The following is an 18,195-nucleotide window of genomic DNA, read 5'->3' as shown; positions in this document are numbered from 1 at the left end:
AACATGTATCATTCTTCAGGGGAATAACATGTATCATTCTTCAGGGACCTAACATGTATCATTCTTCAGGGGTATAACATGTATCATTTTTAGGGGAATAACATGTATCATTCTTCAGAGGAATAACATGTATCACTCTTCAGAGGAATAACATGTATCATTCTTCAGAGACCTAACATGTATCATTCTTCAGGGACCTAACATGTATCATTCTTCAGGGGTATAACATGTATCATTTTTAGGGGAATAACATGTATCACTCTTCAGAGGAATAACATGTATCATTCCTCAGGGGAATAACATGTATCATTCTTCAGGGGAATAACATGTATCATTCTTCAGAGGAATAACATGTATCACTCTTCAGAGGAATAACATGTATCATTCTTCAGGGGAATAACGTATTTCATTCTTCAGGGGAATAACATGTATCATTATTCAGGGAAATAACATGTATCATTCTTCAGGGGAATAACATGTATCATTCTTCAGAGACCTAACATGTCAGGGTTCAAATTTAACTTTGAGGAGCACTCGCAAAATTTTGCGAGTGCATTTTGAGGCAACTCGCAAAATGAAAATTCAACTTGCAATTTTATTATTTGCTTTATTCCCTTATAATATTGTCTAATTAAAGTAGAAATTTACACCTCAGACATATTATGAATATTAAAAAGTATCAATCTTGAGTGACTCGATTACTAGAACTTGTTGATGGCTTATTCTATTTGGGGGGTACGGAAAGACTCATCTGATGCTGGCAGCTTTTTGATAACAAAGCTGTTCAATAATTTGACATTGTTCACTTTGTATATTTACCCTCGACATCGGGTAATTTAATACCCATTCGACAAGCACGCTACAGATTTCATTCAGTCTGTAAGTATTAAAATCAATAAATTTGAAATAAAAAAGCAACAATAAATGTAGCATGGATACTTTGGACCATTAAATATATCGATCGACGTAGTCTATTCATTTTGACAGTTGGGCGAAAGTATATTCAAAGGATGATGGGGTTAACATATAGTGCGCAGAAGCGCTAAATTTAGCCAATGATTGAGCTAGGTGATTACGTCATTCGTATTCTTTGTATAATGCACGCCTCGGAGTTTCCCGGAAAGATTCGAGAGAGAACTCGGCCTTTTCCGTATTTGTTCTATTTTTGAAAACTTACTAGAGCGTGACTCCGTACTGTCTTCTTTATACTGTGTGTAAACATGCCACTTATAAGGCTGTTTACACTCGACCACGTAGCGGAGTTAAGTTCATGTTTATTCTACTTTCCTTTTAACATTTTGTGGTCTAGAAAAAGCCACTCGCAGAATTTTGCGAGCGTGAATAAAAGTCACTCGCAATTTGTAAATGTCGCTCGCATTTTGCGAGTATGCGAGTCTAAATTCGAACCCTGCATGTATCATATTCAGGAGAATAACATGTATCATTCTTAAGAGGAACTAGAGCTATCACTGAAGGTGATTAATACCCCTGAACACCGCCTCTCATTATGATTTATTATTGTTTGAAGATTTATGCTATTCCATCTAGTAGTTTTCAAGTTACTGTCCAGACAAAAGTTTGACAAAAAAAAACCACAGAAAAAGGCAATTACTCTGTAATTTGCTAAAATAGTGTAGTGATTCATGTACACTGAACTCCTTCTCATTGTGCTGTACCATAAAAGTTTATTACATTCCATCCAGTAGTTTTCAAGTTATGTTCCGGACAAGAAAAAAGTAACAAAGGGCAATAACTCTGTAATTGACTGAAATAAAATTGCGGTTCCTGTACACTGCACTCTCTCTTATGATAATCTATCACTGTATGAAGTTCTATTAAATTCCATCAAGTAGTTTTCAAGATATGTCCCGGACAAGAAAAAAGTAACAAAGGGCAGTAACTCTGTAATTAGCTGAAATAGAGTTATGATTATTGTGCACTGCACTCCCACTCATTATGATCTATCACTGTATGAAGTTTTATTAAATTCCATCCAATAGTTTTCAAGTTATGGTCCGGACAAGAAAAAATAACGAAGGGCAGTAACTCTGTAATTAGCTGAAATAAAATTGCAGTTCCTGTACACTGCACTTCCTCTCATTATGATCTATCACTGTATGAAGATTTATTAAATTCCATCAAGTAGTTTTCAAGTTATGCTGCGGACAAGAAAAAGTAATAAAGGGCAGTAACTCTGTAATGGGCTGAAATAGAATTGCGGTTTCTGTACACTGCACTCCCTCTTATGATGATCTATCACTGTATGAAGTTTTATTAAATTCCATCCAATAGTTTTCAAGTTATGCTACGGACAAGAAAAAGTAACAAAGGGCAGTAACTCTGTAATTAGCTGAAATAGAATTGCGGTTCATGTACACTGCACTCCCTCTCATTATGATCTATCACTGTATGAAGTTTTATTAAATTCCATCCAATAGTTTTCAAGTTATGCTACGGACAAGAAAAAGTAACAAAGGAGAGTAACTCTGTAATTAGCTGAAATAGAATTGCGGTTCATGTACACTGCACTCCCTCTCATTATGATCTATCACTGTATTAAGTTTTATTAAATTCCATCCAATAGTTTTCAAGTTATGCTCCACACAAGAAAAAGTAATGAAGGGCAGTAACTCTGTAATTAGCTGAAATAAAATTGCGGTTCATGTACACTGCACTCCCTCTTATTATGATCTATCACAGTCTGAAGTTTTATTAAATTCCGTCCAATAGTTTTCAAAAACAAGAGCTGACACAGAGACAGCGCGCTCGACTTTTCCGCCGCTTTTCAGTGTAAGGATTGAAAAGTTTTGGCGAAACATGCATGGAACACTGTTAGATTAGATTTCAATGCAATACATGATGTGCGGAGATATTAACATAAATGTGGTTACATGCAAAATTTTAACCAGAATTTTTAAGTGTATTAAAATGGCCATTATTTGCAAAACACAGTTATCTAACTTGATTATTCAATTAGGTTGCGTGGTTTAATACCATTGTATAAAGTCTCAATGCAATACATAAAGTACTTGCTGAGATATTATCCTGTTCGCTAACATGCAAGACCTTAACCAGAATTTATAAGTCCCATAATAAAGGGGCAAAAATTATATAATATGAAAGATAGAGTTATCTTACTGGATTAAATAAGAAGGTTAAATGGCTGGGAGCCTGTGTGTAAAGTTTTAATGCAATACATGATGTATTTGCTGAAGCATTGACTTAAAAGTGGTTACATTCAAAACCTTAACCAGAACTTCTATGTTGAATAAAAAAGGTGCCATTATTTGCATTAAATGCAAACTAGAGTTATCTAACTTGGTAAATTAAGTAGGTTGGATGGTTGAGTACCATTGTATCAAGTCTCAATGCAATACCTCAAGCAGTTGTTGAGATATTAACTTATGTGTGCTTGCATGCAAAACCTTAACCAGAATTTCTAAGTCAAATAATAAAGGCCTATCATTTGCATTAAATACAAACTAGAGTTATCTAACTTGGTTAATTAAGTAGGTTTGATGGTTGAGTACCATTGAATCAAGTCCCAATGCAATACCTCAAGTAGTTGCTGAGATATTAACCTATGTGTGCTTGCACGCAAAACCTTAACCAGGATTTCTAAGTCAAATAATAAAGGCCTATTATTTGCATTAAATGCAAACTAGAGTTATCTTACTTGGTTAATTGAGTAGGTTGGATGGTTGAGTACCATTGTATCAAGTCTCAATGCAATACCTCAAGTAGTTGCTGAGATATTAACCTATGTGTGCTTGCACGCAAAACCTTAACCAGAATGTCTAAGTCAAATAATAAAGGCATATTATTGGTATTAAATGCAAAGTAGAGTTATCAAACTTGGTTAATTAAGTAGGTTGGATGGTTGAGTACCATTGTATAAAGTCTCAATGCAATACCTCAAGACGCTTGGGTGAGTAGTATAGCTCTCCTTATTTTTCCAATAGTCGAGCTAAAAAGGGAAATAGCTCAGTAATGAGCCAAAGTAGAGTTTTGGTTCTTGAACACTGCACTTTCTCCCATTGTGCTTTACTATTGTATGGAGTTCCAATGAATTCCATCCAGTACTTTTCAAGTTATACTCCAGACACAAAAAGTAACAAAGGGCATTAACTCAGTAATAAGCAAGAATAGAGTTATGGTTATTGTACACTGCACTTCCTCTCATTATGCTCTACAATTGTATGAAGTTTAATCCAATTCCATCCAGTAGTTTTTAAGTTATGGTCCGGACAAGGTAAATTGCAACAGACCGACCGACAAACCGACAAAATGACAGACCGACCGACCGACCTCAGAGTGACTCCAATATACCCCCTTCAAACTTCGTTTGTCGGGGGTATAACAACATGTATCATTTTCATGAGAATAACATGTATCATTCTTCAGAGCCCTAACATGTATCATTCTTCAGGGGAATAACTTGTATCATTCTTCAGAGGAATAACATGTATCATTTTCAGGGAAATAACATGTATCATTCTTCAGGGGAATAACATGTATCATTCTTCAGAGGAATAACATTTATCATTCTTCAGAGACCTAACATGTATCATTCTTCAGGGGAATAACATGTATCATTGTTCAGGGGAATAACATGTATCATTGTTCAGGGGAATAACATGTATCATTCTTCAGGGGAATAACATGTATCATTCTTCAGAGGAATAACATGTACCATTCTTCAGGAGAATAACATGTAGCATTCTTCAGGGGAATAACATGTATCATTCTTCAGAGGAATAACATGTACCATTTTCAGGGGAATAACATGTATCATTCTTCAGGTACCTAAGATGTATCATTTTCAGGGACCTAACATGTATCATTTTCAGGGGAATAACATGTATCATTTTCAGGGAAATAACATTTATCATTCTTCAGGGGAATAACATGTATTTTTCTTCAGGGACCTAACATGTATCATTTTCAGAGGAATAACATGTATCATTCTTCAGGTACCTAAGATGTATCATTTTCAGGGGAATAACATGTATCATTTTCAGGGAAATAACATTTATCATTCTTCAGGGACCTAACATGTATCATTTTCATGGAAATAACATTTATCATTCCTCAGGGGAATAACATGTATCATTCTTCAGGGAAATAACATTTATCATTCTTCAGGGGAATAACATGTATTTTTCTTCAGGGACCTAACACGTATCATTTTCAGAGGAATAACATGTATCATTCTTCAGGGGGATAACATTTATCATTCTTCAGGGGAATAACATGTATTTTTCTTCAGGGACCTAACACGTATCATTATTCAGGGGAATAACATGTATCATTCTTCAGGCGAATAACATGTTTTGTTCTTCAGGGACCTAACATGTATTTTTCTTCAGGGGAATAACATGTATCATTCTTTAGAGGTATAACATGTATCATTCTTTAGAGGTATAACATGTATCATTCTTTAGAGGTATAACATGTTTCATTCTTCAAGGACCTAACATGTATCATTCTTCAGGGGAATAACATGTATCATTCTTCAAGGGAATAATATGTATCATTTTCAGGGAAATAACATTTATCATTCTTCAGGGACCTAACATGTATCATTTTCATGGAAATAACATTTATCATTCCTCAGGGGAATAACATGTATCATTTTCAGGGAAATAACATTTATCATTCTTCAGGGGAATAACATGTATTTTTCTTCAGGGACCTAACACGTATCATTTTCAGAGGAATAACATGTATCATTCTTCAGGGGGATAACATTTATCATTCTTCAGGGGAATAACATGTATTTTTCTTCAGGGACCTAACACGTATCATTATTCAGGGGAATAACATGTATCATTCTTCAGGCGAATAACATGTTTTGTTCTTCAGGGACCTAACATGTATTTTTCTTCAGGGGAATAACATGTATCATTCTTTAGAGGTACAACATGTATCATTCTTTAGAGGTATAACATGTATCATTCTTTAGAGGTATAACATGTTTCATTCTTCAAGGACCTAACATGTATCATTCTTCAGGGGAATAACATGTATCATTCTTCAAGGGAATAATATGTATCATTTCTTCAGAGACCTAACATGTATCATTCTCCAGAGGAATAACAGAGGCATAACATGCATCATTTTTAGAGACCTATTTCAAACCATAAGGAATGCAGAGTCAAAGGAGATTTTTTCTTGGTTATAATGAAATATATTTTGAAACTAAGTGTTAGACTGTCAATGCTAGAATAGGTCTCCTTTAATTATGAGTTTTATATTCTTATTTCATTTTTATGACACTCCCTTCATAAGTATTTAACTGAATTTCCTCATCTTACGATATTTTGCCCTACTCTTGTTGATGAGATGGTCTCAATGATAATAGTCCTACTCTTGTTGATGAGATGGTCTCAATGATAATAGTCTTACTCTTGTTGATGAGATGGTCTCAATGATAATAGTCCTACTCTTGTTGATGAGATGGTCTCAATGATAATAGTCCTACTCTTGTTGATGAGATGGTCTCAATGATAATAGTCCTACTCTTGTTGATGAGATGGTCTCAATGATAATAGTCCTACTCTTGTTGATGAGATGGTCTCAATGATAATAGTCCTACTCTTGTTGATGAGATGGTCTCAATGATAATAGTCCTACTCTTGTTGATGAGATGGTCTCAATGATAATAGTCTTACTCTTGTTGATGAGATGGTCTCAATGATAATAGTCGCTTACCTTCAAACATTTGTCTGAGTATATCCTCCTGAAATCAGAGTTACAAAACATTTTCTTAATTTGTCATTTTTATCAATGCCATCATCGTTACTATCAATTTAAGGTATCTGACGTTCAAACACGCTTGTCATTTCATCCTGCCTTTGGCAAAAATGCTCAACTATGAAGCCCGGTCACTCTATGTTAATTTGGCATGATTTGAACTGGTGTTGCTGGTGACTCCAGAGCTACAGCTAACTTTTTTACTTAAAGTGTATGTTACACCCTTATACAATCTAGTAAAGTGTATGATACACCTTTGGGTCATTTATTAAAGTGTACCGGTACATTAAATTACAAATATGAATGACTGATATTGTAGCGTAACCGCATATTTGCACAATTACCGCCCTTTGTTATAAATTAGCCATTTGCGCTTACAAAGTTAAATGTCTGGCTGTGTATTTCAAAGGTTAGTTTTACATTTTAGACTAATTTATTCCATACAAATATTTAATTCGCGACAATAATAATTAAAGAAATCATGTTAAACATTATTAATTAACCGGGAGTTGTTTTCATAAAGAGTATAAGTAAAAATAAAGCTGTCTCCCTTCATGTTTTCGCAAAGTGGAATATACCCGTTTTACCCATCTTAATAATGAACTCGTACGCCCGGTGAGTATATAAGCGCGTCGCTCAGCTGAAAGATTCATTCTGTGTTTGACCGCCGTCGAGGTAATATCAAACAGTAACCGGAAATAGTCTTTTGAAGGCAAATAATTAGAGTCTTGACCTTCTGGCTGTTTATTATTGAACACAGAGCATTGCGATCTGTGGGATAAAAAGGCACCAGGAACTTGACATCTATAGGGTAATCTAGCGTTCCAGTTCAAGTAGCCAGATACATAGAGCATTGCGATCCAGTCTGGTGAACGGAGCTGGTGACTAGAAACTCTAGTAAGCGTCATACCTGACATCTGCGTTGGCCACAGAGCATTGTGATCTGCGCGCTGACAAAGGTTAAGGTATTTTGCATCGCAAATAAATAAGCTCCCGTAAGAGAAAGCCATTCATCAAGTGACTTAACTTTATATAAACCAATGCATAATCTTTGAACCCTGATTATTTGGTTGATTATGTTTTAACTCACCAATCATTTTTTCGAATCATTTGTTTAAATCATAAGGCAAAGTAGCCTGAGGAAAATTTATATAAGGGCGATCCATATAGGCTCTACGACACCGATTGAACATACAGCCAGCACGTTACAATATTTTATAAAATAAACTTTTAAAGCACATATATAAAAACTTACACAAAATTGAAATGTTGTTCAGCAAAATAAAAGTCCTATTTAATTTGCTGAGCAACATTTAAAGTTTGTGTAAGTTGATTTACACAGAATAGAATCGAAAAAAATAAACGCTACGCAGCGGTTACGTCCCCTAACGAGTTTACCATTTAGTCAAAACAGCTAGCGTAAAACGGTCAGAATATACTAGTCAAAACGGCTAGCGTAAAAACGGTAAAAAATACTCGGAAGAACGTTACGCCCTATTTTTTTTCATTTAATCGTACCGGTACGAAGAGCTATTTGATTTAACGTCGTAATGGATGATTTCTAAAGTGTATTTACGCCCATTACGACCCTTATCTGTAGCTCTGTAACTCTATGTTATTTTGGCAGGATTTGAACTGGTGTTGCTGGTGACCCCATGTTCTTTTGGCATTATTTGAACTGGTGTTGCTGGTGCATTATCTGAACTGGTATTGCTGGTAACCCCATGTTATTTTGCCATTACCTGAACTGGTATTGCTGGTAACCCCATGTTATTTTGACATTACCTGAACTGGTATTGCTGGTAACCCCATGTTATTTTAGCATTACCTGAACTGGCATTGCTGGTAACCCCATGGTATTTTGGCATTAATTGAACTGGTATTGCTGGTAACCCCATGTTATTTTGGCATTACTTGAACTGATATTGCTGGTAACCCCATGGTATTTTGGCATTACTTGAACTGGTATTGCTGGTAACCCCATGTTATTTTGGCATTACTTGAACTGGTATTGCTGGTAACCCCATCTTATTTTGGCATTTCATGAACTGGTATTGCTGGTAACCCCATCTTATTTTGGCTTTGCTTGAACTGTTGTTTCTGGTAACCCCATGTTATTTTGGCATTTCATGAACTGGTATTGCTGGTAACCACATGTTATTTTGGCATTTCATGAACTGGTATTGCTGGTAACCCATGTTATTTTGGCATTACTTCAACAGGTATTGCTGGTAACCCCATGTTATTTTTTCATTACTTAAACTGGTATTGCTAGTAACCCCATGTTATTTTTGCTGTAGGACACTGTTGCTATCGAAGGCAGAGGGGCTGTCTTAGGAAGAAGGACCTCAGGTACTTACCCTGCTGCTGTCGGTGGGGGAAGGACCTCAGGTACTTAACCTGCTGCTGTCTTAGGAAGAAGGACCTTAGGTACTTACCCTGCTGCTGTCGGAGGGAAAAGCAGAGGGACCTTCTGTCAGAAACTTGTAGGCATAAGCTATTTCCTGGAACTTCTCCTTGGCATCTTCACCGGTATTCTGTAAAATATAAAGGCAATATTTTAGTAAATCATTTCAAATGTCAAAGCATGTGTCCCTCGGACTCGCATATTTCATCTCGCAAAAATTAAGAGTCCTAAGCATAGTTTTATGCAAACATTACTGCAAAACAATGTATCCTGCTGTTAAATCATTTACTTATCAATGAATTATGGAGACCTAAAAACTCATGGAACTTTTTTAATGAAAGAACTTCATACTGAAAATTTTTTGTGTGTATCACTACTCAATGCATCATCTGTCAAAGATGTTCAAACTTTTGAAACACACAATTCACAAGTCAAAATTACACTCTTTTTTTATTACATTTGTATGGAAAAATCAGGCTGTTACATGTAAGCAAATTTAACAACACAAAGATGCTAAATTTTAACAAACAAATCCCTTTTTTGAATGAATTTTTCACAAGGCAATATCATTGCAAAATGTGCCATACATATTTCTCTAAGTCAATATATATTATGTTATGTATAAATAAATATATAAATATATATATATATATATATATATATATATATATATATATATATATATATATATATATATATATATATATATATATATATATATATATATATATAATCATGGGCCTGTGGCACCTTAACTTTTAAACTTGCAATGACCTTACTCAGAGTCCCAGTCTAGACATTAGTCACATTACCCTGTGTCCCAGTCTAGACCTTACCTGGTGCCCAAGTCCAAACCTTACCCAGTGTCCCAGTCTAGACCTTACCCAGTGTCCCTGTCTAGACATTACCCTTTGTCCCAGTCTAGACCTTACCTGGTGCCCAAGTCAAAACCTTACCCAGTGTCCCAGTCTAGACCTTACCCAGTGTCCCAGTCTAGACCTTACCCAGTGTCCCTGTCTAGACATTACCCTTTGTCCCAGTCTAGACCTTACCTGGTGCCCAAGTCAAAACCTTACCCTTTGTCCCAGTCTAGACCTTACCTGGTGCCCAAGTCAAAACCTTACCCAGTGTCCCTGTCTAGCCCTTATCCAGTGTCCCAGTCTAGACCTTACCCAGTGTCCCTGTCTAGACCTTACCTGGTGCCCAAGTCAAAACCTTACCCAGTGTCCCTGTCTAGACCTTACCCAGTGTCCAGTCTAGACCTTACCCAGTGTCCCACTCTAAACATTACCCTGTGTCCCAGTCTAGACCTTACCTGGTGCCCAAGTCCAAACCTTACCCAGTGTCCCTGTCTAGACCTTACCCAGTGTCCAGTCTAGACCTTACCCAGTGTCCAGTCTAGACCTTACCTGGTGCCCAAGTCAAAACCTTACCCTTTGTCCCAGTCTAGACCTTACCTGGTGCCCAAGTCAAAACCTTACCCAGTGTCCCTGTCTAGACCTTACCCAGTGTCCCACTCTAGACATTACCCAGTGTCCCTGTCTAGACCTTACCTGGTGCCCAAGTCAAAACCTTACCCTTTGTCCCAGTCTAGACCTTACCTGGTGCCCAAGTCAAAACCTTACCCAGTGTCCCTGTCTAGACCTTATCCAGTGTCCAGTCTAGACCTTACCCAGTGTCCCACTCTAGACATTACCCAGTGTCCCAGTCTAGACCTTACCTGGTGCCCAAGTCAAAACCTTACCCAGTGCTCCTGTCTAGACATTACCCAGTGTCCCTGTCTAGACCTTATCTGGTGCCCAAGTCAAAACCTTACCCAGTGTCCCTGTCTAGACATTACCCAGTGTCCCTGTCTAGACCTTATCTGGTGCCCAAGTCAAAACCTTACCCAGTGTCCCTGTCTAGACATTACCCTGTGTCCCAGTCTAGACCTTACCTGGTGCCCAAGTCAAAACCTTACCCAGTGTCCCTGTCTAGACATTACCCTGTGTCCCAGTCTAGACCTTTCCTGGTGCCCAAGTCAAAACCTTACCCAGTGTCCCAGTCTAGACCTTATCCAGTGTCCCTGTCTAGACCTTACCCAGTGTCTCAGTCTAGACCTTACCCAGTGTCTCAGTCTATACCTTACCCTGAATCCCGGCTAACCCTTATCCAGTCAACATCTAGACTCTACCCAGTGTCCCAGTTTAGCCCTAACCCAATGTCCTAGTCAAGACCTTACCTAGAGTTTCAGTCTAGAGCTTGCCCAGTGTCGCAGTCTTAATCTTACCTAGAAATCCAGTATATTGCTTAGTCCCTTTACCTTTACTCAGAGTCCCAGTCTAGATCTTAGCCAGTGTCCCTGTCTAGACCTTATCCAGTGTCTCAGTCTAGACCTTACCCAGTGTCTCAGTCTAGACCTTACCCAGTGTCTCAGTCTAGACCTTACCCAGTGTCTCAGTCTATACCTTACCCAGTGTCCCAGTCAAGTTCTTACCCAATGTCCCAGATTAGAACTAGCCCAATGCCCCAGTGAAGACCTTATCTAGTGTTCCAGTTTAGACTTCATCCAGTGTCCAAGTCTAGACCTTACCCAGTGTCCCAGTCTAGACCTTACCCAGTGCCCCAGTCTAGACCTTACCCTGAATCCCGGCTAACCCTTATCCAGTCAACATCTAGACTCTACCCAGTGTCCCAGTTTAGCCCTAACCCAATGTCCTAGTCAAGACCTTACCTAGAGTTTCAGTCTAGAGCTTGCCCAGTGTCGCAGTCTTAATCTTACCTAGAAATCCAGTATATTGCTTAGTCCCTTTACCTTTACTCAGAGTCCCAGTCTAGATCTTAGCCAGTGTTTCGGCTCACCCTTTCCCAGCGCCCCATTCTAGACCTAACCTAGTGTTCCATCTAACCTTAACCCAGTGTCCCAGTCTAAACATTACATAGTGTCCACGTCTAGACCTTACTCAATGTCCCAGTCTAGACCTTACCCAGTGTCCAAGTCCAGACTGTACCCAGTGTCCCAGTCTAGACCTTACCTAGTGTTCCAGTCTAACCCTTACCCAGTGTCCCAGTCTAGACATTACCTAGTGTTCCAGTCAAGACCAGACCTAGAGTTCCAGTCTAGACCTACCCAGTGTCCCAGTCTTTTCCATTGACCAAGTCTAGACCTTACCTAGTGTTCCAGTTTAATCCTTACCCAGTGTCCCAGTCTAGATATTACCTATTGTCCACATCTAGGCATTGCCCAGTGTCTAGACCTTACCTAGTATTCCCAATCTAGACAATACCCCATTTCCCAGTCTAGACTGTACTCAGTGTCCCAATCTAGACAATACCCTGTTTCCCAGTCTAGACTGTACTCAGTGTCCCAATCTAGATCATACCTTGTCAGGGTGAAATTGCAAAGCAAGCCTCTTGTAGGCTCTCTTTATTTCTTCTGAAAATGAAAAACACATTAAATACATACCAATTTGAAACTCTATAATTTATGCAGCATTAGAATAACAGATAATTCAAATATCATATAAATAGCTTATTTTGTCTAAATGTTAGAGTTGTTGATTCCATTATCATAATACACAGAAGACCAATCTTAAAATGCAGAACAAAATATGTACATTATATTTCTATTCCGCTAAAATAAACTCATCTGAAGAGCTAAATTCTAATTTAAATGAACTCTTAATAACAGAAATCCCAAACTCTAAATTAAATGACTGCTTACCATCTGAAGCACCATCCCGAAGCCCCAGGGCTCGCAGGCATTTCGCTTTCTCTGTCATTCTACTTATTTATGCTAATATATGCAGGCACCATGAACTGAGAAATCAAATAATCCTGAAAAGAAAAATATATGTTTAAGCCTTAAAATATAATGTCTGTGTTTCAAGAACCTAGCCCTACTTAGTGTTTGACAGGCAACCCAAAGGGACTGAAGAAGTGGAACAGATTAATGGGGACTGAAGAAGTGGAACAGATTAATGGGGACTGAAAAAGTGGAACAGATTAATGGGGACTGAAGAAGTGGAACAGATTAATGGGGACTGATGAAGTGGAACAGATTAATGGGGACTGAAGAAGTGGAACAGATTAATGGGGACTGAAAAAGTGGAACAGATTAATGGGGACTGAAGAAGTGGAACAGATTAATGGGGACTGATGAAGTGGAACAGATTAATGGGGACTGAAGAAGTGGAACAGATTAATGGGGACTGAAGAAGTGGAACAGATTAATGGGGACTGAAGAAGTGGAACAGATAAATGGGGATATTGACAAATTTTCTAATAATGCCATTTAAAATGTCTTACACAGGGAAACTGTTCATTTGTTTAAAACATCAGCCAATTGTATAAAACTGGACAACTCTTAGGATTGGTCAAAGTTAGCCAAAATGTTCATTAATTGGTCAATATTTGTTTAATAATGTATATCAACCAATCAAAATATTGTTATGTACAAACTAGCCAAAAGATAACCCGTGGACAACTTATCAATGTTTTATACAATTGGCTGCAGATCTTTTTGCTATCCACCGCAGGCTCAAATATACCCAGCCACAAGTTACATTGTTTAAATTCATGGTCATAACGTTCCTTCAACCTTGTAATACCATTTTGATACTTCCTTCACTGTTTTTTACTTTCTGATAAAATACGTTCACCATTCTGCAGCCAATTGTATAAAACTTTGATAAGTTGTCCACGGGTTATCTTTTGGCTAGTTTGTACATAACAATATTTTGATTGGTTGATATACATTATTAAACAAATATTGACCAATTAATGAACATTTTGGCTAACTTTGACCAATCCTAAGAGTTGTCCAGTTTTATACAATTGGCTGCTGAATCTGATGAGTGTATAGATGGATTCCACATGCAGGCATTAAAATCATGTTTATTACAATTATAAACAATAGTATTTAAGATTTAATTTACAACATAACAAAATGTCATCTTGCTTTAATGTCTTGACCAACCCGAATGGCTATCTAGCATATTTGAGACTGTTGCCTTAAACAAAGATTATTTCTATTTAAGGGAGTACAGGCAAAGTGATATCAGTACAAACTTTTACAACTATGGAGTCGTACCAGATTCAGGAAAGTCATCCCATACATGTGAGAATTATATATTAAACCGTCTTTGTTATATATCCTATAATAAAAGATTTTGTATATTGATATTGGTAAATAATCATCAGATTAAATTGATATATTTCTTACTTTATTTCAGTATTTAAGCCCATTCAAGCAGGGTTCCCGCTGGCGATCGCCATTCTCACCATTTGCGACAAAATTGCAAAAATGGCGACAACTTTTCAAATTAAGCGAATTTATGGAGACAACGTTATTTTTTTTGTAAATATTTCTTAAAATGGCGTAAGCAGAGCCCATGCTGCCTGCATAGATAATCGATTCTGTCACTGTCATAAATCAAGCGCATCTGCTGATGCGACAACAAATCCGATAATTAGGGCAGTCACGGTCCAGTCAACACCTCGCTAATAATTGCGGAATTTTATTGCTTTCACAGCTTAACAATGCCATCCTTTAACTAGTATGTCTCTTATTAGCAAACAATTTTAAGATTTAGCTCAACAGCTTTGTTGTTGCGTAATTAACAGGTTAGTTTTAAAAATGCAATTTTAGGTTGTCAGAAAGACATGTGATATGCAAATTTCGTAATGACGTTTAAGCACTAAAAATAGATTTGCTTTCAGTTTTGTCGCAATTCGTAATTGCTTTAAATGCAGTAATTTAGGGGTTTGAAAGTGTTAAAAAGATAAACAGAGGTCATTTGGTATGCTTACAAATAAATAGAACTACATCCCATTTGATAAAAGGCTTCCAATAACTTGGCTGGAGTAAAGAGTAAACACTATTTCAACCGGACAGTATGGCCTTAGTTTGACAATGTAAATTGCTTTAAAGTTTCCATTTATTTTAAGTTTATCTCATAATTTCATAATTGTATTCTTTAATTCTTTGACACTTTTTTTCCGGTCCCGAATTTATTCCTTCTTATTCTATATAAAATAAATTTGTTTGTGTCGATTTTTTTATCTCGACTTTTTGTCTATGTCGACCTCGTTTTTCAGTCCCAGTGGTCGAATTTCACACATTTCCTATGTTCTTTATGTCGAACTGTAGATCGAGACGTAGGTGTGAAAATATTCATGACGGTTTGCCGCATGTCGCAAAATACCGTGCGTGTCAATAAAACAAACTGTCATAATTGGGGGATACAAAAATGTAATTGGTAAGTGCGTATAATTAAAGTTGTTTGTTTATGTATTTAATTAAAGAGACATTTATTGCTCAAGCTCTTTGGTATTTAATATAACATGAACATTTTATTGATCAGATATCAATCCCGAATGGGAACAGAAAGAATAACTTCAAAATGTCAAACGTTAGTTCCACTGCTCTGGTCGATCAATTCAGGGAAGGACCCAGTATAACCTCTTACAATGTACAAATGTATGCAATTGTGGTTTTATAAGTGTTTTGTGTGATCCATAAACGTAAAAGAAATAAATTTGACACAAAAAATTCTTCTTTTGTTTCACTTTATTTTTCAATAATAAGTTTGCTGTTTTCACGACGAAAATATCTAACAAGACCGTTCAATTGTGGATGTAAACATCGTACAATCCAACTCAAACGTGTTGGGATTGGTGATATTTTGTTTGTAATTCGGATGAGTCAACTTTTCGTTATCTCGACTTTTTTCACTAGGTCCCGAAAAAGTCGACATAACGAGGTTCGACTGTATATGTCGCATTTTTGGCAATATTTCTTCTTTTTTTATTTATATATACTTGTACATATATTTTGTCAATAGAATAACAATTTCTCATATCTTGTGCTTCATGTACAACAATATTATATTATGTTCTGAACGACAATGTGCTAATTAAATGCAATTTAAGGCTCTTAAAATGCTTAAAACCCATGAGCTTCAGGGGGCTTTGCCCCCTCTGAACCCCCACAAGGGCGCTGCCCTGGACCCGTAAGGCGGCCTTTCGCGGCCCCCTTAACTCCCTGCGAAAAAGTGGTGACAACTTTTTAGAACCCAGGGGGAACCCTGTCAAGAACAGTTATCAATATGTAATTGCCAAAATGAACTATGTTTACCTATCAATAGTCAGCCTAGTTCTGGGTTCCATAACTTTACTGTAGATATTTATTTTTTTTTTATGTTTAAAACACGTCCCAAAAGGTCTTCCTCTTAAATTGGATACAAAATCTGCTGTCTATTAAAAATGATGACTTTCACACTCATAGATAGGAATGAATATATCAATATTTTTTTTTTCAATTCCCAAATAGTCAGACTTGTTTGCAATCAATCAAAAAACATGTTTCCTTTGGCATTCATCAAAGAGTAAATACACCATCATTATAATAAATAAATACTTTGTTCACCCAGTTGTCTACTTTCAGTTTCAATTCTCAGTTCTGTCATTTTCCAATATTGGCAATGTCAAGGTCAATGTCATGTAAACATGTAGGTGAGGCATGACAAAGAACAGCATTGTCTATAAGTTATTTTAATCCCCTCCTGCACCGAATAATTTACTGTCACTTTTGAATTATTTATCCTTTTGTTGACAATGACACGTGTTTTTAACACAATGTTTTTAACTCTTAATTTGTTACATGCTCTCTGATTGGATAAAAAATATACAGTACACTCCACGCGGAACTACCACTTTCTGTTTTCCTCGGCGGATTTTGGTCATCGCGGACGCGACATCCAATTGATCATAATCCTCTTTCCTCAGCGTTTTTACTTGTTCACCCACCGAGGCTGATCAGTGGACCGTATAATTACAATCGCAGCGTTACTCGGAGGTAAAAACACCGCGAAACTCGGAGGAAAACCGATAAGAATCTCCCACTGTATCTAATTTTGTTTAATTTATTTGATATTTTTTGCTACACCCGTAATTATTTATAAAAATAATTTATTTCGCATACCTAATTTTCGGACATCCAAAGGACATCAATCGTAACTTACCAAGTTTCACAGACGAAGATTATCTATCTACCTAACCGTATACACCACTGTTGACAAGTTAATTAGTAAATACCCATCCTAAACGATGTATTGCATGTAGAAAGAGGAAGTGTGAAATATTTATTGGAGGATTAAATAAACAACAAGGGCAATCAAGGGATTAAGAAAACAAAGACATGACATTTTTGTAAAACGATCTGCTAATAAACTTTCAAACTTGTACCACACTTATAGACTGTAAGAAGCAATTATGTACAGTTATACTTATTGAATCATCAATAAAAGTCAACACATTCAATGATGTAGGTAACTAATTAATGTGATGAATTAAAGTTGGAAATGCAATACTTAAATTACATTCGAAAACACCACTCAGACACATTAATCCTGCATAACAATATACATGCTCTCCATGAGATCCTCAAGGATAAAAGTGTGAGTTATGTGACGTCACACAGTGTGACTGTTTGATCTGAAGCCGATAGAATGTGTTATTCATTTCAATGCATGTTTAAGATGGTGCTTAATGGGATTTTAATTTACTTGATGAAGGATTTACACTTATATGCGTAATAAATAAGTTTGGAACCATTGATAACTACAGATAAATGAATAAGTGTTAATAAGTGGTAAAATGCAAATTAAGAAACAATGACCGAAAAATATTCACACTTACAAAGTTCTCAACACCTTCATTACTCCAATCTAATTAAGTTCTCAACACCTTAATATAGTAAGAGAAAGATGACAATAACAAACACACACTATGGTATATCTTTTAATTACATAATGTGAAAAACAACAGTTGTTTGACGATGCTGATGAAAATTTACAATAATTGTTTTTAAAAAGAAACTTACTGTACTTTGAAAAAATAATTAACTAATTATTTAATACTGTTTTAACAGAAGCAATGTACTGTAGTAGCTATGCACAAAACGCGGAGTTCCGCGATTAGGTCAACAAATAATAATAAAAGGTTGCATACTCGGCGGAAATCCGCGATAAATTAAAAACGCCTCTGAGTCA

The 18,195-nt window shown here is 36.6% G+C and overlaps 1 protein-coding gene across 4 annotated transcripts in view; it reads right to left on the bottom strand.

Annotated features, from left to right (window-relative positions):
- Window positions 1-18,195, bottom strand: part of LOC128205615 (uncharacterized) — a 66,979-nt gene that overhangs the window by 47,520 nt on the left and 1,264 nt on the right. For all 4 annotated transcript variants that reach the window (XM_052907367.1, XM_052907368.1, XM_052907365.1 and 1 more), the window contains exons 2-5: window positions 12,867-12,979; window positions 12,526-12,578; window positions 9,195-9,293; window positions 6,715-6,742 (exon numbers count right to left, since the gene is read on the bottom strand). In XM_052907367.1, the coding sequence (XP_052763327.1) occupies window positions 6,715-6,742; window positions 9,195-9,293; window positions 12,526-12,578; window positions 12,867-12,924 (238 nt within the window). In that variant the 5' untranslated portion in view covers window positions 12,925-12,979. The remainder of the gene's footprint in view (window positions 1-6,714; window positions 6,743-9,194; window positions 9,294-12,525; window positions 12,579-12,866; window positions 12,980-18,195) is intronic.

This window comes from Mya arenaria, chromosome 10 (genome assembly GCF_026914265.1).
Source record: "Mya arenaria isolate MELC-2E11 chromosome 10, ASM2691426v1".
Taxonomy (NCBI): domain Eukaryota; kingdom Metazoa; phylum Mollusca; class Bivalvia; order Myida; family Myidae; genus Mya; species Mya arenaria.
The sequence above is the reverse complement of the archived record's forward strand: the minus strand, read 5'-3'. Positions and strand labels throughout refer to the sequence as shown.